Genomic DNA, 20871 nt, shown 5'->3' on the forward strand with positions numbered 1-20871 from the left:
GACTCTGTATCTTCCCTCTTACCCAAACTAGAAAGCCTGTTATCAGCCCTACCAATATTAAAAATTGGTAAAATATTGGACAGCTAAAAGCTGTCCTCTAATTGTAGTTAGATTTTTAATGAGACAAAAATAGTTAACTACTTCCATTCCTCAGTTCCCTTTCGACCTTATTTATGAACTAAAGAAATGCATTCTAGTCCGCTTGCACGATGTTTTGCTATTTGTAATACTATTTTCATGCCAAATTTTACAAAATGCTTCTACAAATCTTTTGCTGTCATTGGCTCAACAAAGTAACTGGATTTGGTTATCATTCCCAAGGTCATAATTTTAAATTTAGCTTTCGTAAGCGCAGGGGGAAAAATCATTTTATAATAATATATTCTATTCCTTTTCCATTTGTGAAAGACATAATTCATAATTCCTTGCTTTGATAAACAAAGTGAGGAAACAAAAGCAACGCCAGAATTTCGTTATCCATTTACTGCTTTAAAGCATTTGCAGGCTGTTTAAACTGTCGGATGGATCACAATGCATCATTCCAAACGGTAAGATGTGTGCTACATTTCTTCATTCATAATTTTTTATTTGCTAATAAAACATAGGCAGTGCTCCATTTCTTTTTTACAAAAAAAGAAAAAAGAAAAGAAAGCACCTCCTGCCCAAACTCCTAACTCTTTTCATGCTGTCCCAACAGTCTCAAAGCACTGTACTCTTCAGCTCCATCTCGTGTAGGAAAACATCGACTGCACCCTCAGCTCTGACCAACGGGAGCAACCAATACAGTGGAAAAGATGAAAAGCCGCGAACAGTATTTAGGCATCAACACTAAACGAAGAATTGATTTCCTGTAAAGAGTCTGAGTGTTTGAGAAAAAGCAGGTCTTGCGGTTGACAGGAAACTCAGGAAAGCATGTGTATTGATTTCACTGATAAATTCAATTAAATCTGGGGAAAACTATACTGCATTTACTTAATACTGGCATGTTTAGGATGAAATTCTCATTGACCCGAGATTCTCAGTTGACTCCTTCAAAAGAGCGAAGTCAGGGCATTCTCTGAGCAGAGGTATGTAATACACCGTGCACCCTCACGAGATACTACAGCAGATTATCTTTTAGTCACGTCATAGAGCCCAGAGGAGAACGCCTGGAAACGGTTTGGGGAGAGGGTAGTGAAGTCCCCTCCTCCGTGGACTGGAGTCGTTTCCGCTCTCTGCTAGTCTCGCGCCGCCGCAGGCTAGGAAGCGAGGGGACTCCGGATCCCGGTTGCCCGCAGCATCTCCCCAGAGTTCTCCTGAAAAACCAGCGGGTTAGGGATGCTCATCTTTTGCTTGTCATTATAGATCTGCTTCTTATTAAGCCCTCATGATTTTTTAAGTTGCTATGCGTAGTTTTTGCTTCTTCTGGCCGGGCAGAGGGAGCCCCGAGTGTCCCGGAGCCAAGCCGGGTACCACGGAGCGGGGCCGTGGCCGTGGGCGGGGCGTCTTCACAGCGTCCGGCTGCGCCCCGCCGCCGGCGGGAGGCGGTAGCGGCGGCGGCGGGGCCTGAACGGCGCGGGGATTGGCTGCGGAGGGCGGAGACGTCAGGCTCCCGCGGCCGGAGCGGCGGCCCGGCTCGGCGCGGCGCAGCGCAGTCGGGTCGAGCGCTCACCACAGAGAGGAGGTTTCCTAGGCCGTCCCGCCTTCTGCCGCCGTCGCCGGGCTGCGCCGCTCGAGCCCGGACGCGCCTCTGCGCTCCTCGCCGCTTCCACCCCCGCGGCCGCCGCTCCCCCTCGACGTCCGCACACACACCATGACGAAGAAAGAGAAGAAGTCCTTCAACCAGAGCCTGGCCGAGTGGAAGCTCTTCATCTACAACCCGACCACCGGAGAGTTCCTGGGGCGCACCGCCAAGAGCTGGGGTGAGCGGGCGGCGGTTGGGCGCCGGGGCCGGCCGCAGTCCGGGGGGCGCCGGGCGGGGTCGGGTGGGAAGGGAAGGCGGGAGGCGGCTCCCCGCGCGGGGGCCCCGGGAGCCGCCGCTGCCTCCGCCCGCAGCGGTTTTCGCCGCGGCCGCCAGACTCGAACGCGGCCCCATTCATTTCTCGCGGAGTCGGCGGGCGGGCGAGCGAGGCTGCGGGGCCCGCTGGCAGCAGCCGCCGGGCCGCGCCGGTTCCTTCCTCCCTGCCGGGAGCGGGGCGCACGTGCTGCCCGGGCCTGCGGCGCCGGAAGCCGGTAACCCCTGTCCCAAACCCCGAGCGCGTGGGGGCCGAGCGCCCGGCCTCCTTTGTACGGAGCGCGCCGGCCCGGGGAGGCCCTGGCGGAGGCGGCCAGCGGCGCCGAGCTGTTTGGGGAAGCCCGACCTTGCCCCACGTCCGGGGAGAGGAAATTTCCACTCCCGCCGCTATCTTGTGACTCGTCCACGCTGCCACCCCAGCGGGTCGGAAGAGTGTGAGTGTTAAGTGTGTGGTCTGCACGCATGTTTTAAGCACACAAGTACGCGGTACACGAAAGTGCGCTTGAGTTTGGACAGTGAAAAGACCCTTTAAAAGGTTGCTTTCTCCCTAATTCCTTTTTAATGACACAGGTTTTCTTACCAACATGCTTCATTGGGGGAAAGTAAATCCGGTCTGAATGGCAGTTTTTTTCCTGTGCCTTCAAAACGTGTGATGATTGAATTTGCTAGCAGTTTTCCTCTGCATGGGTTCTTTGTTTTAAAAGAAATATTTAAACCATCCGCCAGTGTGGTGCTGCTTTAGAGTGACTTTTTATTTTTTTTTGGAAAAATTATGTTACTGTCTGAATAAGGACTAGTGCTCTTCCTCCTCCCCCCTTTACACTTAAGTAAACTACTTTTTCTTTCCTTTTGAAAGATATTTTGTTAGTTGGTCATGACAGACCTTTTTTTCTGAGTGAGAATATCTCTAGAGTTGAGAACTATTTGGGCACGACGTTGTCAAGAGAAGCACGAAGAGAGTAACTTTGCTCTGACTTAGAAAATAGACTGGCTGCTGCTTGAAATCGGCTCCTCCAGAGTGGAAAGGCGGCTTAAAGTCCTATCACAAGCGGAAAGGGACCTTGGAGGTTTTTTAGCCCAAACCCTGCTTTAGAGACGAGCAAAATGAGCCCCAGAGAGGCTGCGATTTTGCTTTGTGTAAAATTACATATTCCAAAGAGCCAAGAAAAGAACCAGTTGTCCTTTAATCCTAGTCCAGCGGTGGTATTATTTTACAGATGCCTTGCCTAACTGCATGGTAATCACTCATGATTTTTATTCGAATGGCTGTCTGTGGGGAGCCCACTAATGTGATGAGGAAATAGATCTTGCATCTGGAATTAAATGGGGGAAAAAACTGTAAACAGTTATTATTGTTTCTAGAGTGTACTAACTTTCTGCTGAAGGAATTTTTGAGTGGTGGAGAGGGGTTAATTTGTGTAGACTACCTTTCTCAGTGCCTTCTCATTTCCAGTAATAAGTATCTGCACTTTGTGTTAGAATGACATTTCTTAGTGCACGTTGTGCTCTAAAATTATATGCTTTTGGGATAGAGATGTTATTTGGTACGTGCATTTAAATAGATGACATGCACAAATTATCAGAGTATGCGGCATCATGTAAGGGCAGTGGGAGTAGTACAGGTAAAGTTGGGATTAGTTTTGGAAGGATTAAGGCAAGACCTTTTTTTCAAAATCGAAAATATCAACAAATAGTAAATTTCTGGGTTTATTGTAACAATAGTAAGCCAGCGGAGAATGGCATAAATAGGTGAAAACTATCCATAATCCTATCCCAATATAAGGGCACTCACTCCAAGGAAATGTGGAGGAGTGGTGCCTGGAGGCTGAAATCCATACTCAGCTCACTGGGCTGTGTACCCTAGAGCATGGGGTCTGCCTGGAGAAAGCATATCTTCTTGTAGTTCTCAGAAAGGCAGTGTATGAGCGAGCTGCCTGATCTCATCACCCCAGAGATGTTCACTATTCATATTTCGGTGTATGTCTGGGCAGACTTAAAAAATGTGTATAATGTTGTTATTAATTTTTTTTAACAAAAAGAGATCATACCGTAAGTGTTGCTTTATAATCTTTTGAGTATATTGTGGGCATCCTCCCATGTTAATAAATAAAGACCTATATCACCACTTTTAATAGCTGGCTAGCGTTCCATTGTATGGTTAGACGTACTGGGATTTTTTTGTTTTTTTAAGTTTACTAATGTGAACCATATGTATACATGGGAGATACCCAGGGTAATAGGAGTAACTCCTGATTTTTTTTTTAACCAGTGCATTATTGTATGTATTGGTCCCTCCTCCTCCCATTCCCTTCATGCTTGTACATTTTTGCAAATTTATTTCCTTGAGATATGTTTCTACTGGTGGAATTTCTGGGTTGTGGAAAATATATGTACCTTTTATATTCTGAAAGCATGTTATAGGCTTTTTTTTTAAACCTCATTTGTGCAAATTTTTTCTTTTAGTCGCTTTTGAAATTAATGGCGGCGGGGGGGGTAATTATTACATTTTTTTTTGACCTAGGTAAATTTGCTGGGCTGTTGGCATATAGAGAAAACCTTTCTCTACCTCAGGGATTCTATAAAGACATTCATTTAAGATGTTTCCTAATTTTATTTTTTACATTCAAGTCTTTAGTATATTTGTCTCATGTAATCTGAGGTTCCTCTCCAAGTGCATTATATATATTAAAAACACATGTTTAAAAAGCAATTTTGCAGTTTACCTTGGGGTTAAAGTGAAAATACATGTTTCATCTCATTGCCTTATTTAAAACAGCTATGTGAAGACTTTGATTAGCTTCTTGTATATTTGGCTAATATGTTACACTTGGTTACGGCAGTTTCAAAATGCTTATATACGTGTACTTACCTCATTCCATTTTCACAACTTTCTAATGCACACCATGTAGGTGATCAAAGTGTTCCTAAGAGCTGTTTTCTCAAGCTGGACAGTAAGGATGCATCAGGAATAAGTAGTTGCCTTTTATGAAAACACGGGACAAAGAAAATTTAGCACCTTGTGGCTGTGTTGCATATATTAAACCTAAATGCATTACGTACAATTAGAGTAAAAGGCAGCTCAAAGATCATCTAGTGTTATTTAATTGTAAACAGTGGACCATGTGTTGCAATTAACATTTTTAAAAATAATGAAATAGAATAGAAAAATTATCAAAGTTTATTCTGCCTGATAAGTTTATTCTAAGGGAAAATGTCATTCTGTGAAACTTTTTGTATTTTGGACATTCAGATACCCTGATGTAAAATGTATTTCTTACTGTGGCTCACAATCAAGAAAAGCTTGAAAGCCACTAATCTAGCCCTGTGCCCTCATTTTCATACATGAGAAAATTGAACCCACAGATCTGATCTGTCAGAATTCACTTACTCAGCTAGTGATAGAATCCTTGGCCTCAGACTGTCCAAGGACAGAGCTTTTTTTTTTTTTTTTAAACATGATGTGATGTCATTTAATGACATCTGCTTGTGGGCTTCTTTGGAGTTCATTATCTTCAGATTATCTGTCAATACATGCTTTATTTTAACATTGACCTAAAACTCAAGTTACTGATTCCAAGCAGGGTCAGGATTCTGGACCAAAACTACTAATATCTACATTTTGTTCATGTGCTTCTCTTTTATTATAGGTCCATGAAGTGCTATTTTTTCAGTCACCTGCTCCCATTCTGGGTCATGCCTCAGTAAATGCTCTGCTTTGGAGATCAGGCTCCATCCCATCTTGGGTGTCTGACTGTAGGGGAGAAGGCAAGTGTGTTTATTTTCCCAGTTTTGTAAGGTATTCTTTGTCCTGTGGAGTGACATATTAAAGAAACTTTACAAAACTTTGCACTGTTGGGAAAGTAACAGGACTTGCCTTACCCTGTGTGCAGGCTGTAAATGAAGGGCAGTGGTGGGTGTGGCAGCGGCAGCAGCTGAGGCTAATCGAGCTTTCCCCCGGCAGGAGGCAGCACTTCTGGACCGCTAGTGGAAGGGAGGGAGGGGGCAAGTGTGTGTGTGATGTTCCAGATCCCTTTGTGATTACTGTAGTATGTGCTTTACTGTGTTAAAGAGCAGCCTCCCCTCACCCCCGGAGTAATTCCACTTCTTTGAAATTGACTTTTGAATTTATATGTTTAGAATTAATTTAGTTGTACTAAAAGAAGTTAAAAAACCCTCCTGTCCTTAGTAACAACTTTACTGTGATTTATCATCGCATTTGCTTAAGGACCGTTTAACGCTTTTATGTTCCAAACACTTTTATTGAAATATGCCAAGAGTACATGGGCAGCACACATGTATGAGCAGGAAAAAAAAATCACATGTACAATAATTTTAAAAAGTGAAGGTTAGTCTTAGGAGATATCAGTTCCCCTTCCCCTCCCTCTTTCGACTTCCAGCATTTCCATTATGGTTAAGCCTCTACTAACCTAGCATTTAAAAAAAAGGAATTGTGTAATAGGAGAAAAAAAAAATTAACTTTGGAAGATAAATTTATTATGTTCTAATTATGCATTGATTACATTGATTTTGAAGTAAAACCTGTCATCTTTAATCATATAGAGTAACCACTGTTAACATTTTCCTATGTATAAAGTTTTTTCAAATGTATAAATAAAATTTGAAAATACACAGTTAGATACCTAGTTTTATCACTTAACGTTTAAGGGGAATGTTTTTTATTCCTCTGCCACTTTCTGTTGAGGTATCCCTGGCCCTCTCCATCACCTCTGTGGGGACTGTCCACACTTCCTGCTAGAACTTACATGTTCTGGTGGCTTTAGTTATTATCTCCATTTGAGACTCCCAAATATGCATTTCTAGTCCCTAAGGCTTTTTTGCATTCTTATTACCAAATGCCTGTCAGAAATCTTCAGTTGGATGTTTCATGGGCACCTCTTCGTGTAACTCTGTTGCCCTCGGGGCTCCTTAACATGACGTGCAGACTCTTTGCAGTCTGGTTGGCACACTTCTCTCCTGTCATCTCTGCTCTTCCACATAGTTCTCTCCCACCGCTTTTGGGCCTGTTTCCTAGCTTCTGAGCCTCTCCTTCCTTCAACTTGGCCTGGCTACTCAGATGTCAGCTGTGATGGCCTGATCTCTGGTAAACATTTTCGAACCATTCTTTGCCTTGATACTGGGTCAAGTGCTCCAGTGTATTCTATGACACCTTTTTCTAGTATAGTATTTATGACTTCAACAGTATTGTTGTTGCCCGCTTATTAGACATAAGCTTCTTATTCACATCTTACCTGTCTTGAATTCCCTAACACCTAGCCTGTTGCCCGGCACGTAGTGGGAATGTAATAAAAATTGGTTGAACGAATGAACAGTATTATGAGATGTTCCCAGTCTAGTTAAATGTAATTAGTCTTCTGCAACATTGTTTTTAATGTCTTTGATGGTTTTGGTGTATCATAGCCTAATGGTTCACCCAGTGTTTGGGCATTTTCCTTTTTTTTTTTTTTTCCTTTTTGCTACAGCACTGATGGTTTTCATAGTTCAGTGTTCAGAAAAAGCTTCCACTTAACTTTCTCAGGGGAGACTCAGCTGAGTTTGACATGCCTGGGTCGTGCATCTGATTAGGATATCAGAACCAGGGTAATTATCCAGGCCTCCTGTGTCCTGCTTTATTGCTCTATTCCGCTTCTTATATGGCTCTTACGAGAACTTCATAAAGATTTTTTTTTTTCTTTTTAAACTTACCTGCTCTCAGGTTTAATGGGGGTTTATTTAATAGTGTCATCCTCTCCCTACAGGGTGCTATTTAACTAATAATATTTTTAAAAAGAATTCCCTAACTTAACAACCTCCCCATATCTGTTTAAACTTTGTTACTGAGTCATTGGTGGAGCTGGCTCTTACTTATGACTTCCTCCTAGTATTTTGCTGATGCCATGGTAAGGAATTGACCCTTGTCCACAGCATGAGGTACTTTTCTTTTGATGGTTTCTGGCCGGTTGGCAGTATCTGGTCCATAAAAAGTGGCCCTTACCCCTACTCCATACTTCTCTAGCCATTCCTTTCCTGGTTCTCTTGTTTCCTAAATGTAGATTTCCCAGGTGCTGTCTTTGGCCTTGTTTTCTCTTCATCTTCTTCATCTCATAAAACAATTGCAAAGATTACTGACAGATTTTACTTCTCGGTTAACATCTCTCTGAGATTCCAGTTGCTTCTTGCATATCCCATAAACCTGAGAGTGAGGCTTAGACAACTCCAGTACCTTGTTTATCAGCTGATAAACAGAGCTCTTTCCCCTTCCTCCACTGAAGTTGTGAGTGGCTTCTGTATTTGCAGTTTTTGAAGACTGTCACTACCATTTCTGTCATCTGGGCTCTGAACCTGGCCAAACCATGCCAGTTGTGCTTCCATAACATCTCTTGAATCTCTTGGTGACCCACACCCTCATTACCACTGCTACAGTTAATTCAGGAATTAATTTTCTCTGACCTACTCACCACTCCCCCACCTCACCCCACCCTCCAGTATCTTGTGAAAACAGGCATTCACAGGGAGCCCAGGGTGCTTGTTTTTCCTAGCTTCATAATGCTAACCACCTGTTGCACATTGCAGAGCCCTCAACATTCCCACCAACCCTGCCCTACTTCTTCAGGATCTGGTAGTGCCTTTTCTTGTAAATTCTCTGATTAAAAAACTTAAAGCACCAGATGAAGATCTTTTGTAAATTTCTTTCAAAATTGGTCTGAGTTTAAAGAGACCACTGGCTTTCCAACTTTTATCTGCTGCTTATAAAAAGTGTAGTGTTGTTGACTGGGGAAGTTGGGCTCTTCTGGTGCAGCCCCAGGAAGATCCAGGTAATCAGTTGGAATCATTGTGACCTAAACCAGTATAACTTCACTGCTATCAGTATTTCTAAGGCTGCAGCTTTGGTCAAGCTACTCCCTGTACCCCAAAGCTGTTGGGATCCCCACTGCTTTCAGAAGGTTTAAATCAGTTCCAGACAGCCTGGTATTCCGGATATATTACATATTGGCTTAGAACTACATTTCCAACCTTATATAATCTGTCATTTTACACCCTGCTCCCCGTATACCACATGTCATAGCCAAATGGGTATGTCTAAGGCCCCTTGGTCTAGAATGCCCTACTCATTCCCTCTCCCATGCCCTTCATTCTCTGCATCATAAATTCTCCCCTGCTTCATAGATCTAGTGCCCTCTCTGCCATAAGCCTTCTCAGACTTGCCCAGGTGAAAATAATACATTTATCGTCTATAACACCTAAAAATGTTGTATCCTGGATTAGAGTTGTTTATATACATTGCTCCTACTAGCTGGATGTTCTCACAGAGCAGGAATCACAGGTGCATTTTATGTCCCTACAACATCTAGCACATAGTAAGCACTTACTATTTTTTTGATGAATAAATTGTCATTTAGTCAGTTTCCACTTGTGATTCACCTGGTCGTGATTCACCTGGTCGTTGGGCTGAAGTTGAGAGTATTTTGATTAATTGGTATAGCTCCACACCATGAAAGTCTTGTTTGTGGAGAAACTTGTTCATCATTCCCCTCAGCTCACCATGATTCTGTTCCACTAAATTTCTAATTCATTTAAGTTTCCAGATAGGGCATCGTAGTCAAAGTGAGCCTGTGGGCCTATGTATTTTTGCTTGATAAGTCTTAGAAGTTTACCAGTATACTGAGAAGATGATCAGACTAGGACTCAGAATATAGACCTGAATTAGAATTCCACATCTCCATCTAAGCTTAGGTAAGTCATTAAAAATCTCTTGGTCTTAGTTTCCTCTGTAAGGGAGAAGTTGCACGAGATAGTTTCAGATGTCGCATTGGAATGAAAAAGAAGGCCTCTATAAATGCTTTTGAACAGGAGGCTGCAAACTTTTTCTTTAAAGGACCAGATAATATTTTAGCCTTTGCCGGGAATACAGTATGTGTTGCAGCTACTCAGCTCTGCTGTTAGTAGCTTGAAAGTGGCCGTAAATAATATGTAAACTAGTGGCCTAGCTGCGTTTCAGTATTTTATTTACAAAAACAGGCAGCAGCCGTGATTTGCTGACCTATGCTTTAGAAGTTAGTGGTCAGTGTAGGCTAATCCAAGAAACCTGAACGTGTCTTAAATGGAATATGGACTCTTGGCTTTGTTCTTTTCATATAACAAAAGTAACTTCATTATTTGAGTTTTTATAGTACAGATGTGACTAGTCAGTAAGTCCACTGTCATCCTCAGCTTCTTCCCTGGATAACCACTGTTACCTATATCATACTTTTAAAAACATATGTGGTATATCCACTTTGGATAAAGGTCTAACAATTTCCTGTAAAAGTAAATATACACTTCCCCATGATCCCCAGCAGTTGTAGGTGTTTACCCAAGAGAAATGAAAACATATGTCCACAAAAATACACAAAATATTCATAGTAGCTCCAAACTGGAAAGAGCCCAGGTGTCCGGCAGTAGAATGGATAAACAAACCAATGTCCACACAGTGGAATACTACTTAGCAGTAAAAAGGAGCAAACTACAGATAACACAAAACATGGGTGAATCCCACAATTAGGCTGAGCAGAAAAGAAGCTTTACCGAAGAGAATATACTACTGTATAATTTCATTTCTTTGAAATTCTAAATCAAGCAATACTTAACTATGCTGGGGAAAAGCCCAGGATGGTGTTTGCCTCTAGGATGGCGGTCATGGGGATTGACTGGGAAGGGGCATGAGAACTTTATAGGGTGATGGCAGCGTTCTGTATCTTGATAGCTGTTTGAATCATAGAGGTGAATGTATTTCTCAACAACCATGTCATGGTACCTTGGAGATTTGTATATTTCACTGAATGTAATTTTCCCTCAATTTTAGTTAATATGCATGTTGAAGTGTTTAGGGGTTAAGTGTACTGACATTGCAACTTGAAATTCTTAAAAAAAATAGGTAGTGAATAGATGAGATAAATATAGTAGACTTTACTGTAGAATCTAGGTGGGGTTTATGCGTGTTCACTCACATTTCTTTTAACTTTTCTGTGTATTTGTAAATATTCCTAATTGGATGTTGGAGAAAAAAGAATACATGAATATATTCATGTTTCTCTTCACTGCCTTCTACCAATCGCAGTCTTTCGCACAGATAATGATTGCTTATCAGTTTTCCTACCAGTCCTTTTTCAACACACTTATATATGTGTATATGTATATATATGTGTGTGTGTATGTATATGAGTATATATGGACTATGTAGGAATAATTAATTTTCTACTTTTACATGAGTAATAGGAAGAATGTATGTTCTAGAACTTCCTTTTTTTCACTTAATATGTCTTGACTGTTTCCATGTCTCTGTCCCTCTCTCTCCCCCGCCCCTATTTATTTATCTCATTCCTTTGAGTCATTGCATAATATTCCATAGTGTAGGGATATATATCCAAGATATATATATATATATTTCTTTGTGATGAATATTTAGATTGTTTCCAATTTTTCTCTTGCACATTGTGCAGTGCATGTGTGCAACTATTTATCCAGGGTAGACACTGAGAAATGGAATCACTGGTTTATAGTATATGTTTATTTTTATATTAATTTATTGTCCTCCAGTAAAGCTGTACCAATGTATACTCCCACCAGCAGGGATCAAATTACCTGTTTCCCTTCAACTTTCTGAGCATTGGTTATTATCACTCTTTAAAAATTTTTGCCAGTTTGATGGGACGCTGGTGTCTTGGTTGGTTTAATTTACAGTATCTCTGATAACTGCAACTTATGTTTGCTCAGTTTTCATTTCTTTACAGTGACCTGCTCATCTTTTTGCTGTCTTTTGTCTCTTAATTCTTTTATTTTAAAAATTGTACTTGTTTAAATAAATATTATCACAAATTTAAGTCTTTTATAGGCTGTTCCTGATCACTTATCCCAAAATATATTGAATAATTCATCATTTTCTCACTGATTTGAAATGCCAGCTTTGTTACATGGATATTATATGGATCCTTTCTTGATTATTGTTGTGTTTTGTTATTAATCTGTATCTCTGTTCCTGTGTCATTATCACTCTATAGCATGTAAGCTCTATGTAAGCATTTAAAATAAAATAAATTTGTGAAATTTGTGCGAGTACTGTCTGTTTAGTTTTGGTATCTGGAGAGTGCTAGCCTTATAAAGATTTAGGTAACTTACGGAGCATACAAAAAGGATAGCTTGTGTGTAGAGAAAGATCTACTTATTGAAAATTGGGAGAACTAACTAAAGCCATTTGGACATAGTGTCTCTTTTAGGGATAGAGCTCTGTTTATTTCTTGTAAGAACTTCTGATTTGAATGTGTTTATTTTCTTTAAAAATCATATATTTCATCTATTTTCGAACTTACTAGTTGGAAAGTGGTTTTATTGATAAAATTAATGATTTATTTTTGCATTTGTTTCCATTAACTTGTGCTTGTATCTTAAATCTCCTACTTTCCTTGAATTTATTTTAGTCTTGAATTTAAAACCTGGCTTTTTTGGTTTGTCTTGTTTTTTAGTGAATGCATATAAGGCTATGGATTTTCCTTTGTGTTCTGCTACGTGATTGTTTTGAATTTTGAATATTTGGGGTTTTGTTGTCTTTTTAATCCAAAGGTTATTTAGCAGTCCATTTTCTAAATTTTTGTTATACTTCTCTAACATACTTTGATTGTGAAAAATGTGGCCTTGATTTTTTTTTTTTTTTTTAGGTTTGTTATTTTTTATTTTGTTTGGGTTTGGTTTTTTGAAATTTAAGTCATGGTCAGTTTCGAGGCAATGTTCCAGGTTTATAAAGAGTATATTTTCTGGTGACTACAAAGTTTTACATATATTAAATAACTATTAGTTGTGTTTTTAAAATATTATCCTTTTTGTTATTGTTTACCTGATCTGTGGATTTCTGGAAGAGGTACGTTAAAATCTCTACAGATGATTATGATAAATTTTACTTTACATATCTTAAGCCACTTAGCATCACAAATGTTCATGGCTTTTATGCTGTATCTTCTTGATGTGTTTTGTTTACTTTTTATTAATAGAGATTATCTTTGCTTTGTTAATGCCTTTTGACTTGAATTCTAAATAGTTTGCTTACAGTAATAATGCCACATCTACATTTCTTTTTGTGAGCCAAGGTCTACTTTATTTTCAACCAGTATGTGTTATAATTTTAGGTTTTTGTCTATAAATAGCATTTATTTATAGTGCTATAAGGTTTTCTTTAACCCACTTTGAGAATGTCTTTTATTAGACTACTATTAAATTATTCCTACCTTAATATTTTTGGGATTTTAACTTGTTATTAAATTAAAGTCAATTTTTAACTATGTAAAATACAGACTAATGTAGTGGCAAAAGTAGATCATTGGCTGGCTGAAGGATGTACGGATTGCGAACGGGCACAAGGAACCTTTCAGAGGTGATAGAAATGTTCTGTATCATTAGTGTAGTGGTGGTTTCACAATACATGCAGCTGTCTACTCATTGGGATTGTGCACTTGGAATCAATGAAAATTATTGTGTGTAAGTTATTCCTCAGACCTGATAAGGAAAAGAAATTAAAATCAACACTTACTTAGATGTTACCAGCAAGTCTTACTGGTTTCTTTGCTCACCGTTGCTTTATATATTTTTCTTCTTTGTCTTAAATTTTTAAAGGAAACTTTAAAAAATGAAAAATGTACAATTATATTAGCTTTTTCTAGAATTTAGTCTGTGAACTTTGTCCTTTTTTTTCAGGTTAGATAATATATAAGTTTTTCTTCCAAAAAGAAGGAAATGAAGACAGTGTAGCTAAAACTTAAAGCCTCCTCAGTTTGGAATATACTGTTTTATTTTTGGCTGATGAGATATCTGTCAGTCATATTTCTCTGCTCTAGGTAAAACCCGTTCTATCTTTTTAGAAGCTTTAAGAAATTTTCACTTTATTTTTAGTATTCTGAAATTTTACCTATTTCTGTCTAGGTATAGAGTGTTTTCTAGTATTTTTTCAATCTTTTCCAATCTAGACACAAAATGTGTTATTTCTTTGGGCATTCCTCCCCATCCCCTTTTCTGGTGGAATTCTTGTTAGATTTGTTGTTATTCTGGTTCTGTCTCCCGTGTCTCAACAATCTCCATACTCTCTCTCTCTTTTTGCCCAGTATTGTAAAACACCTTGGTTTGATCTTTTAGCTCACTGAATTTTTCTTTGGCTTGGCTAGTTCTCTAGGTTAGGCCTTCTTCCAAATTTTTGTTTTTTAAATAGCTTTATTGAGGTATAATTGTGACATGTGGTAAACTGCACGTATTTAAAATTAAAATGTATAACTTGAGTTTTGGTGTATATTCACCTATATGCATATACACATATTGTACCCATGGAACTATCACTCTAATCAAGATAATGAAAATATTCATCACTCCCCAGATTTCCTCTTTCTCATTTGTAATTCTTTTCTTTCCCTACCTCCCCAGTATCCAGGCAAAAATAGATCTGCTTTTTTTTTTTTTTTTTTTTTAATTTATTTATTTATGGCTGTGTTGCGTCTTCGTTTCTGTACGAGAGCTTTCTCTAGTCGCGGCAAGCGGGGGCCACTCCTCATCGCGGTGCGCGGGCCTCTCACTATCGCGGCCTCTCCTGTTGCGGAGCACAGGCTCCAGACGCGCAGGCTCAGCAGCCGTGGCTCACGGGTCCAGTCGCCCCGCGGCACGCGGGATCCTCCCAGACCAGGGCTCGAACCCGTGTCCCCTGCATTGGCAGGCAGATTCTCAACCACTGCGCCGCCAGGGAAGCCCCTAGATCTGCTTTTGGACAGTTTAGATTAGTTTGTATTTTCTGAAACTTTAAATGCATGGAATCATGTAGCGTGTTCTCTTTGGGGTCAGGAGTGCTGAGTTCTTTCATTCAGCACAGTTATTTTGAGAAGTAGTTCATGAATAGTATTCCATTGTATTATATGCCAGAATTTATTTATTAATTCATCTGTAGATGTGCTTTTGGGTTGTTTGGAGTTTTTAATGATTACAAATAAAGCATTTACTAATATTCATATACTTTTTCTTCTGCGAACGTGTGCTTTCGTTTTTCTTGGTTAAATATTTAGGAATGGATTGGCTGGATCCTATCATAGGTATATGCTACTAACTTTTCAAAAAATTGTTTTCCAAAATCGGTTTTTGTTTTGGCACATTCCCACCAGCAGTGTATTAGAGTGTCAGTTGCTCCGCTTCTAGCTCATCACTTGGTATGGTCAGTCTTTAGAATTTCTAGCATTCTGGTGAGCATGTAGTGGTTTTGATTTGCCCGTCCTGGATAACTAGTGATGTTGAATATGTTTTCATGAGCTGTATTGTTTTGCAATTCTCATTACATCTTTGATGAAGTTTCTGTTCAAAACTTTTGTCCATGTTTTAGAAATTTGTTTTGTTGTAAGAGTTCTTTATATATTCCAGATGCAAATAAGTACTTTATTGGTTTCATATTATGCAAAATATTTTTCCCAGTCTTTGGTTTGCTCTTTTGTTAGGTGTCTGGATTTTTTTTATTATTATTATTTGACTCTTCTCCAGTTCAGCTTATCTACTAAGTTTTAAAATTTTAACAATCAGAATATGAAATCAGATTTTGAAAAATTATTCTCTTACCTTATACTCTGTATTTTAATTATACTCATGCTTCCCCCCCTTGTTCTGTACCCTGTTATAACCCAGTTTTTTCAGGCATTACTTTCTTTGTTGCGTTTGATACTTTATTGGATTAGTTTTTCTTCTCAATATTTTGTAATTATTGGTTCTCTGCACCTCCTCTTTGTATTTAGACTTCCCTGTCATAGCGTTCAGGGACAAGGCGTAGGTAGCCAAGAGCTGGTCAGGTATGGAGATTCTCTCCACTCCTTTAGATTTTTACCAACCCATCCAGGACCTTGCCCAGTTTTTATCCCAGGCCCCAGTGTTCCCTTCTTCATAGCATGTACAAAAATTAACACACAGTGGATCAAAGACCGAGACTTAAAGAGCTAAAACTAAAAATTCTTAGAAGAAAATATAATTGCAAGTCTTCATGACTTTGGATTAGGTAATGTTGTTTTAGATATGATACCAAAAGTCAAGCAACCAAGGAGAACGATAGGTAAGCTGGACTTCCTTGAGATTAAGAACTTTTCTGCTTTAAAGGACACTGTCGGCGCCCGGCGGGGCATGGCGTCCGAGCAAGGCGGGCGTCGGCTGGTGGCCAGTGCTGGGTCCCGGGCTGGGGCCGAGAGCCGGGGCAGGCGGGGCCGCTTCCTGCCTCTCGTGGCCGCGCCGGCGGCAGGCGCTAGCGAGGCCTGTGGGGAGTGGCGTTGCAGCCGGGCGGGTGGGACCGTCGCCCAGGCCCTGGCCCGCGCTTGGGGAGCTGGTGCAGTGGCTGGGCTTCGCTCCCTTCGAGGCCTTCGTGCACCTGTCGGCCCTGTCGGTGTTCTCCGTGCTGCTGGCCCTGCGTGTGGACGGCCTGGCTCCCGGCCTCTCCTGGTGGAACGTGTTCGTGCCCTTCTTCGCCGCTGACCGGCTCAGCACTTGCTTCACCACTGTCGTCTCCGTGCGCCTCTTCCCAGGACGGAGAGAAGCGGCTGGCCGTGCTCCGCCTTTTCTGGGTCCTCACGGTTCTTCGCCTGAAGTTCGTCTTGGAGATGTTGTTGTGCCAGAAGCTGGTGGAGCAGATTCGGAGCTCCGGTTCGGCCTGATCACGTCTCCGGTCTTCATTCTCCTGCAGCTGCGCATGAGCCCTGCCTGCCAGGTCAACTAGCCTCGCAGGAGATAAGCTAGAAGGCGGGACCCCACGCTGAGGTCCCACTTCCGCTGCACCAGAGAAGTCTTGGGCTGAAAGCCACCTTGTGCCCTGCTGAGTGCCCAGCTTTCTCTCTATCAGTCATGTTTGAAATTGTTCCCTCAGCAGGGCTGAAAAGAGCAGCCTTGATTCTTAAAACGTATTCCCTCTTATGCTTTGAATAGCTAATCTTGAATTGAGGTCCTGAGAAGGCCAGACAGTCCTGAACTCCTCTGACAGTTGGAAACTGCATATAAGTAAAATGTCCTGATGGGCTCTGAGTATTTTCATGGATCCTGGGAAAGTACCCACTGTGCAAAGGCTGCAAAGCTGGACTCGGGGTTTCCCCTGGCCAGCAGTGCTGACCTGAGAGCTTGCTGCCCCATCCCCCCAGACAAGACTTCCTTAGATGCTTGCGCTCTAAAAAGTGTGAACCAGATTGTGTCTCCTCCCCAGTGGCACTGGGGAGGATGGCTCTTTCTTCATTCCAGCCCAGGCAGACAGGAGTATGTTGAATAAGCATGATTAGGACCCTATCTGGGTATCTGTCGCCTGAGAAAAGAACTTGCTTTCAAGGCACTGCTTGGTTTCCTATCCCAGCAGACTGCAGTGTCACGACTTTTCCACCACCTCATGCCCAGCACTGTTAGTGCACCTGAGACCTTAGGCCACTCTAAGGGACTAGAGAGAGGAACAGGTGCTCTGATGCGCATAGCCATTGAGACCTACACATGGGAAGTTTGCAGATGGTCTCAGCCCATGCCTGTCGGCCTAAGGGCTTTGGTTTGATGCCAGTCGGGTGCCAAATGAGAACATTTGCTGAGATTAAAATAGGAATGTTTTACTGAAAAAAATAATAATAAAGGACACTGTCATGAAAGTGAAAAGACAACCCACAGAATGGGAGAAAATAATTGTACATCATGTATCTGACGAGAGGCTCGTGTCTATAATATATAAAGAACTCTTGGAACTCAATAAAAAGACAACCCAATATAAAAATGGGCCAAGGATCTGAATAGACAGTTCTCTAAAGAAGATACAAATGACCAATAAGCTCATGAAAAAATGCTCAACATCATTAGTCATTAGGGAAATGCAAATTAAACCCACTAGGAAGTATTAATGAGAATGTGGAGAAATTGGAATCCTGCTGGTGGGAATGTAGAATGTTATAGATGCTTTGGAAAACAGTTTGGTACTTAACTCAAAATACTAAACAGAGTTACCACATGACCAAGCAGTTCCACTCATAGGTGAATGAAATGTGAATTATACCTCAGTAAATAGCTCCTTATAAAAATTTGAATATACAAAGGACTTTAAATTTGTACTTGTCCATATAATTGATTTTTTTTAAGTTATACCTGCCTCTGCTTTAAGTTTTTTAAAACTATAAACAGGTTGTTAATTTATTTACCAAGGGGAAGTTGTTTCTCATCAGAATTCTCTGAGGATAAGGCATAGTCTTTCTATTGTCTAGGTACCCTCAGGTAACTAGGAAGTTTGCAGAAGTGTGTTGAACAGGTGTGGATGTCCAGGCCTTGATGAAGCCTAATGACTTACCTGTTCCCTGCTTACATTAACTAGCGCTGTGGCAGACATGGCACACTGAGCAGGTCCCATCTGCACTACCTATTACTCAGCTAGGGTAGCTCAATTCGTTTCATCCCTGTCATTGTCAGGAATGCATCTGAGTAAATAACTGCAAGATACCGATAATATGAGAACAGCAATTTACAACTTCTGTTTTTATTTTCAGGTATTTTTTTTCTTAGTGTAGGAGAAAGGCGGTTAAGTTGATAAAGTACTGCCATCCTTGTGAGTGGTCTCTCATATGTGGTTTTTATAAGTGAGATTAATTTTAGTTTTTAAATGTTAAGCTTGTTCTTGGCGAGAGGATCTTATCAAGCAGGGGAAATTGGCTTCAGTGCTGAAAATCGCTTATGGGTACACTCCCTACATTCAAAATTGACTTAATGGACACTAGTACATGGCATCAGGTTTGGGACATGGCTGTTAATCTGTGCATCTATTTTATGAACCTAACTTTTTTTTTTTTGAGATTTTTTTGATGTGGACCATTTTTTAATTATTTTATTTATTTATTTATTTTTGGCTGTGTTGGGTCTTCATTTCTGTGCGAGGGCTTTCTCTAGTTGCTGCGAGCGGGGGCCACTCTTCATCGCGGTGCGCGGGCCTCTCACTGTCACGGCCTCTCTTGTAGCGGAGCACCAGCTCCAAATGCACAGGCTCAGTAGTTGTGGCTCACGGGCCCAGCCGCTCCGCGGCACGTGGGATCCTCCCTGACCAGGGCTCGAACCTATGTCCCCAGCATTGGCAGGCAGATTCTCAACCACTGCGCCACCAGGGAAGCCCCTGATGTGGACCATTTTTAAAGCCTTTGTTGAATTTGCTACAATATTGCTTCTGTTTTATGTTGTGGTTTTTGTTTTGTTTTTTTGGCCCCGAGGCATGTGGGATCTTAGCTCCCTGACCAGGGATGGAACCCGCATCCCCTGCATTGGAAGGTGGAGTCTTAACTGCTGGACTGCCAGGGAAGTCCCAACCCAACTCTTTATAGGAAGTTTTTACACTTTTGTTCGTGTTTGCTATATGTTCATTTGCTTTGTAACCGTTTTTATAAATCCGCTTTATATTATTTTTCCTGAAAATTTAAAATCAAATTTGAAAGTGGTAAGCATATTTTCAGATGACTTTGAAACACCGCTAAATAATTAAACTCGTGGCACTTCTGTTTTAAACTTCTCCAGTTTAATATCTACTGCGTCAGTTGACAAACTACTGTGGCCTCCGTCTGCCTGCTCTGTAAGTGAGGCTTTATTGGGTGGAACACATCCCCCACTCATTATCACATTTATATATTTGTACCCTGGTCTGCTGTGTGGAGGATTTTATCCATTAGTTCCTACAAATACCCAGATCTGAAAGAATGGTTTTTCTCCTGTATCTCATTAAACCATCCTTTGGGCTTTGCACGTATCTCGTCTACCTCTGTAGTAAACTGATCACTTCTTTGAGATTGGTCTTCCTTTGTGTTTCTGCAGCAGGATCGCTCTGTGTGATAGGGGAGTGATGCTGTCTGGAGGCGACATCCTGTGCTCCTTTCTTCCTTCTGTCCTTTCGCTCCCTATTTTGGCCTCCTGGTAATTGGGGCAGGGGGAGGACGGGGAATGCTGGTCTAAATTAAAATGAAATTGCTTTAACTGTTTCCCCTTTGCTTAAAAAAAGGGGAGGCAGTTTCCTGGCCCGCAGGTAGCAAATGAAAGTTATCTAGCTTTTGCCACAATCTGTTTCGGGGTCACAGGGTCTTTTGAGCATCACAGGAACGTTGTAGAGCCACTCCGCAGAAGAAAAATGGGTATGTTCAGAAATGTATTATTCCAGAAGTCATAGAAGCTCTGAAGTTAATCCTTCTGGGGATGAGTGAGGGTGAAGGGTCCATAGAGTCCAGTTTAGGAACCCCTGCTCTAGCCCTTCTGCTAGGACAAATATTAATAAGCAGGTTTTGTGTTAAGACTGGAAAATAAAGCTGATGTTAATTCAACTTTGGGGAATTAAGTGTTCTTTACTATTGCTGTAACTGGGGATTTATTGAATATTCTTTGATCAGGTTTTTTTTTTTGGCTGTGCTGCGCGGCATGTGGGATCTTAGTTCCCCGACCAGGGATCCAACCCGTGCCCTCTGCATTGGAAGCGCGGAGTCTTAACCACTGGACTGCCAGGGAAGTCCCCTTTGATCACTTTTTAAATGTTCAAATATAAATGTGTGACGTTAACAATATATTCTAGTATATAATCTTGATGGTGACCACTTATGATGTTAGATCTTTGAATATAGACATTTGAGAAAAATAATTCTAGATGTTCACAAAATAAATCACTGGCTTAGGATAGATCTTAGTGTTTCCAGATTGTGAAGGAAAAAAGGTTAAGCCCTTGGTGTTGAAACTTGCGTCTGCCAGCTCTTGCTGCGTGCTTAGCAGTGGAGTCGTCAAGTCCCACTGGTTGGGATGCTCCTCTCTTCACTTTTGCATGACGCTTCCACTCAACCAGTTTTTCCTAAACTTTATTCATTGATACCACCTTCATG

The 20871-nt window shown here is 41.1% G+C and overlaps 1 protein-coding gene and 1 pseudogene across 1 annotated transcript in view; both read left to right on the top strand.

Annotated features, from left to right (window-relative positions):
• Positions 1-1426: 1426 nt before the first annotated feature.
• ATP1B3 (ATPase Na+/K+ transporting subunit beta 3) overlaps positions 1427-20871 on the top strand; it is a 42356-nt gene continuing 22911 nt past the window's right edge. Inside the window, exon 1 of the mRNA XM_036851016.1 lies at positions 1427-1901. Within this exon, the coding sequence (XP_036706911.1) occupies positions 1793-1901 (109 nt within the window). The 5' untranslated portion in view covers positions 1427-1792. The remainder of the gene's footprint in view (positions 1902-20871) is intronic.
• LOC118894452 lies at positions 7917-16736 on the top strand (annotated as a pseudogene).

Source organism: Balaenoptera musculus, chromosome 4 (assembly GCF_009873245.2).
Source record: "Balaenoptera musculus isolate JJ_BM4_2016_0621 chromosome 4, mBalMus1.pri.v3, whole genome shotgun sequence".
NCBI lineage: Eukaryota > Metazoa > Chordata > Mammalia > Artiodactyla > Balaenopteridae > Balaenoptera > Balaenoptera musculus.